The sequence below is a fragment of the Prinia subflava genome, chromosome 10 (assembly GCF_021018805.1).
Source record: "Prinia subflava isolate CZ2003 ecotype Zambia chromosome 10, Cam_Psub_1.2, whole genome shotgun sequence".
NCBI lineage: Eukaryota > Metazoa > Chordata > Aves > Passeriformes > Cisticolidae > Prinia > Prinia subflava.
The window spans coordinates 6,334,338-6,338,615 of NC_086256.1; the positions used below are offsets into that span (position 1 = coordinate 6,334,338).

General features: G+C 61.4%; 1 protein-coding gene across 1 annotated transcript; it reads left to right on the forward strand.

Annotated features, from left to right (window-relative positions):
• Nucleotides 1-884: 884 nt before the first annotated feature.
• Nucleotides 885-3,948, forward strand: DMRTA2 (DMRT like family A2). Its single transcript, XM_063407103.1, has 2 exons — nt 885-2,042; nt 2,219-3,948. The coding sequence occupies exons 1-2, from the start codon at nt 1,550-1,552 to the stop codon at nt 3,094-3,096; spliced, it is 1,371 nt and encodes a 456-aa protein (XP_063263173.1). The 5' UTR covers nt 885-1,549; the 3' UTR covers nt 3,097-3,948.
• The last annotated feature ends 330 nt before the right edge of the window (nt 3,949-4,278 follow it).

Here is a 4,278-nt window from a genome sequence, read left to right on the forward strand (position 1 = left end):
GAAGGAAGGAAGGAAGGAAGGAAGGAAGGAAGGAAGGAAGGAAGGAAGGAAGGAAGGAAGGAAGGAAGGAAGGAAGGAAGGAAGGAAGGAAGGAAGGAAGGAAGGAAGGAAGGAAGGAAGGAAGGAAGGAAGGAAGGAAGGAAGGAAGGAAGGAAGGAAGGAAGGAAGGAAGGAAGGAAGGAAGGAAGGAAGGAAGGAAGGAAGGAAGGAAGGAAGGAAGGAAGGAAGGAGAGAGGCGTCGTTACGTACTATCATAAAACAAAATCTTCAAGGGGAGGGGAGAGATCATAAATTGAATTGTCACCTTCCACAGCGTATTCCCCCCTCCCCTTTTGACAAGTAACACCCAGAAAAAAACCCAATCAAACGGTTGGCAAGTACCTCTTCTAATGAATTAAAAAAAAAAAAAAAAAAAAAAAAAAAAAGGAAAGAAAAGAAAAGAAAAGGGAAGGAGCGCCCATCTCCCAGGTGGCGGGGAGCGGGCAGCGAGTGTTCCCAGGCACACCCCGCCCACGCCGCCCCGCCGTGCCCGCCGTGCCCCCGCTCGCTCCCGGCGCTCCGCGGGCGCGGCGCGCTCGGGCGGCCGCGGCGGCGCGGGGCGGCCAATCAGCGGCGCGCGCGCGGGCCCTGGCCAATGGCAGGCGCCACATTGTTGTCCAATGTCGCCTAATGGCAACGCGGGCCGCAACAATAGCGCGAGTGGCGGCGCGAGTGCGGCGCGGCGGGCAGCGCGCTCCGCTCCCTGCTCCGCTCCGGCCGCTCCGCGTCCCGTCCCGGGGGGCTCCCGCCCGCCCTGCCCGGCCCTGCCCGGCCCCGACCGGCCCTGCCCGGCCCCGACGCCGGCCGCCTCAGCGCGGCTCCTCCGCCGGGCTGCGGAGGTGCTGCTCGGGAGACGGGGCGATTTTTTGTTTTTAATTTTAAATTTTTTTTTTCCTTTTGCCGTTCTCTGTTGGATTTTAGCCTCTGCTGCTCGTGGCGAGGGATCCTGCCGTTGAAGGTGCCGGATTGTTCTTTGAAGGGACGCTGCTAGTGTGTGGCTGCAGTTACAGGGGAACGGGGGAGCGGAGCTTAGGGAGCAGCTCGGGGTGCACCGGGGCGCCGTGGGGAGCGGCGACCCCCCAAGCGCGGACGGGAGAGCTCGGCTTTGAGCCTGGCGCGATGGACTCGGTGCTGCCTCTCCAGGTGCGCACGGAGAGCGAGGAAGCGAGAGCTGTCTAAGTTTTCTCGGATTTTCTTGTGTTAGCTTTGCTTTTCGGGCGCGGAGGGGAGGAGGGCGCGGAACGGCTCCCGACGGGCCCCTCCTCACTTGAACGCCGCTCCGGGGCCGTGTGCCGGTGCGAGGGGACGGGGGCGTCGAGCGAGGCGAGAGGACGGGCGCTGGGGTTTGCATGCCCGCCCCGGGGGCTCCGTGTGCCCGCCGTTCGTGATTGCGCTCGAAGGCGCCGGGAGCCTCTCCGCGCCCGGGCGCGGCGCAGGGGCTCCCCCGCCCCGTGTCGCTTTGGGGGAGGCCGGGGAGGGGGGGCCGCTCTCTCGGGGCGGGCTGGCCGGGATGGAGCTGCGGTCGGAGCTGCCTAGCGTGCCCGCCGCGCCCCCCCCGGTGCCCCCCAGCTCGGTGGCGGCCGCGGCGGCCGCGGCGGCGGCCACGCTGCCGGTGAGCGTGGCCGGGAGCTTGCTGCGGGCGCCGCCGCTGCTGCTGCGGGCGGCCGAGAAGTACCCGCGGACGCCCAAGTGCGCCCGGTGCCGCAACCACGGGGTGGTGTCGGCGCTGAAGGGCCACAAGCGGTACTGCCGCTGGAAGGACTGCATGTGCGCCAAGTGCACCCTCATCGCCGAGCGCCAGCGCGTCATGGCCGCTCAGGTGGCGCTGCGCCGGCAGCAGGCGCAGGAGGAGAACGAGGCCCGCGAGCTGCAGCTGCTCTACGGCACGGCCGAGGGGCTGGCGCTGGCGGCCGCCAACGGCATCATCCCGCCCCGGCCCGCGTACGAGGTGTTCGGCTCCGTCTGCGCCGGCGGCGGCGGCGAGGGAGGCGCCGGCGCCTCAGGTAAGGCCGCGCTGAGAGCCCTCGGAGCCGTGCGGATGGGGGGAAGGGGCCTGGAGAGATGAGCGGGGCGCGGAGCTGCGGGCGGGTGGCCCCGCCGACGGCCGGGGCGCTCCGCGGGGCCCGCCGGGGGCAGCCGCACTGACGGTCTCTATTCCTTCTGCCCCCCCGCCTCGCAGAGTCCAAGATGCAGAAGTTCGAGCTGTTTCCCAAGACGCTGCTGCCGAGCCGCGCCGTCACCCCGCAGCAGGCGGGCGGGAAGCCTCTCTCCCCGGACGGCGAGTCCGTGCCCGGCACCTCCTCCCCAGATGCTCGGCACGGCTCGGGCTCGGAGAACGGGGACGGCGAGTCCTTCCTGAGCTCACCCGTCTCCAAGGGCCCGAAGGAGGGGGAGGAGAGCCCGGGCTCCATCAGCCCGCTGGGCTCTGACTCGGGCTCAGAGGCGGACAAGGACGAGCAGGACCCGTCGCCCTCGGCCGGCGGCCGGCAGCGGACTCCCATCGACATCCTGACGCGCGTCTTCCCGGCGCACAAGCGCAGCGTGCTGGAGCTGGTGCTGCAGGGCTGCGGCGGGGACGTGGTACAGGCCATCGAGCAGATCCTCAACAACCGCGGCCCGGAGAAGGGCCCCGAGGAGAGCTGGGCCCGGGACGGCGCCTTGCAGGGCCTGCCGCCCACCCCCGCCGCCGCCGCCGCCCACCACCGGCCCCTGATCGCGGGCGCCATGGCCCCGGCCATCGGCACTCTGGGCAGCCGCTCCGCCTTCTCCCCGCTGCAGCCCAACGCCACGCACTTCGGGGCCGAGGCCGGCGCCTACCCCCTGGGCACCCACCTGGGACTGAACCCCCTGCGCCTCGCCTACTCGGCGCACAGCCGCGGACTGGCCTTCATGACCCCCTACTCCACGGCCGGGCTGATGCCCACGCTGGGGTTCCGGCCGCCCGTGGACTACGCCTTCAGCGACCTGATGCGGGACCGCTCGGCCGTGCACAAGGAGCAGGTGTACTCCGGCGGGCTCTACGGGCCCATGGTCAACAACACCCCCGAGAAGCAATAGCGGCTTCCTAAAGCTCGTCTGTGTAGAGGTAGCTAGGTAGGCACGGGCGGACGGGCACGGGGGGCTGCTCTCCCCCGTGCGGGCGGTGGTTTGCGTGCAGAGCCCGGCGCGGACAGGCGTAGGTGTGTTAAGGTGATAAAGGTGCACTTTCATTGTCCAGACATGAGTCGCTCTTTGTTGCTTATGGCCATAAGCATGGATATCCTCGGCGCGTCGTGGGGTGTGCACACACACACACGCACCCGCGCCCTTTCCCACACACATACATATATATATATGTATACTAGCAAGTGTATAATGTTATAAAATGGAAATCTAAGTTATTAATGTAACTCGTAGGTGAACTCGATATTAACGTTAAGCTAAAGGTTAGGCAGCGCATTGTAATACTTACCAGGCATATAGATGAAACATTGTCAGATTGAAAACCTTTTCCTTCCCGCCCCCAGAAACGTTATGGTCTGTATATAACATTGGAAAGTAGATATATTTGTAACTGTCCGTAGGACCCTGGCGCCAATGGTGTATGATGGTTTAATAAGCCTCCTTCATTTGTGATCTGCAAGAAAATTGCTTTCTTGTTCCGATGTAGCAAACTTCTTGCTGTTTCTAACAGGTAATTCTGTGTTTCCATTTCATAGAAATAAATGTTATTTTCTATTAAAAAAAAAAAAGAAATCGGTCTTATGAATGGCAAGTGGTATTTTATGAGATGATGAAAGTGTGTTTTGGGGAATTCATTTGACAAGTACAGTCAATATTTAAAGGAGTTTATGCAAACAATACAAACATGTTTACTACATTTTTATCATGGTCAAACTAGATATTCTTCAGATAAATTTATAAATAAAAATGAAGCGTACAAGCAAGAGCAAATTCCTTATCAACTGAAATTGTCAAATACGTTTATTTCTGGTTCTGGTCTTTTTCTTATTTATGCCTGCAGAAAAAAACCCAACCAAACAAAAAACCCGAACAATCCTACAGAGGTATAAATTTAAGCCGGATTTCTCCCTTTGGTACCTTGTTGTTTTTTGTCATATTTAGGAAATTTGGCATTGCCGAAAAGAGAAGCCTGGTTAAAGCAAACCCCACCCTGCAAGCCGCGGGTTGTGTAGCAGCGGTAAGGTTTCACCCCTCGTATCAGAAATTTGATTGCGCGTTTCAGTTGCTTTTGTGTCA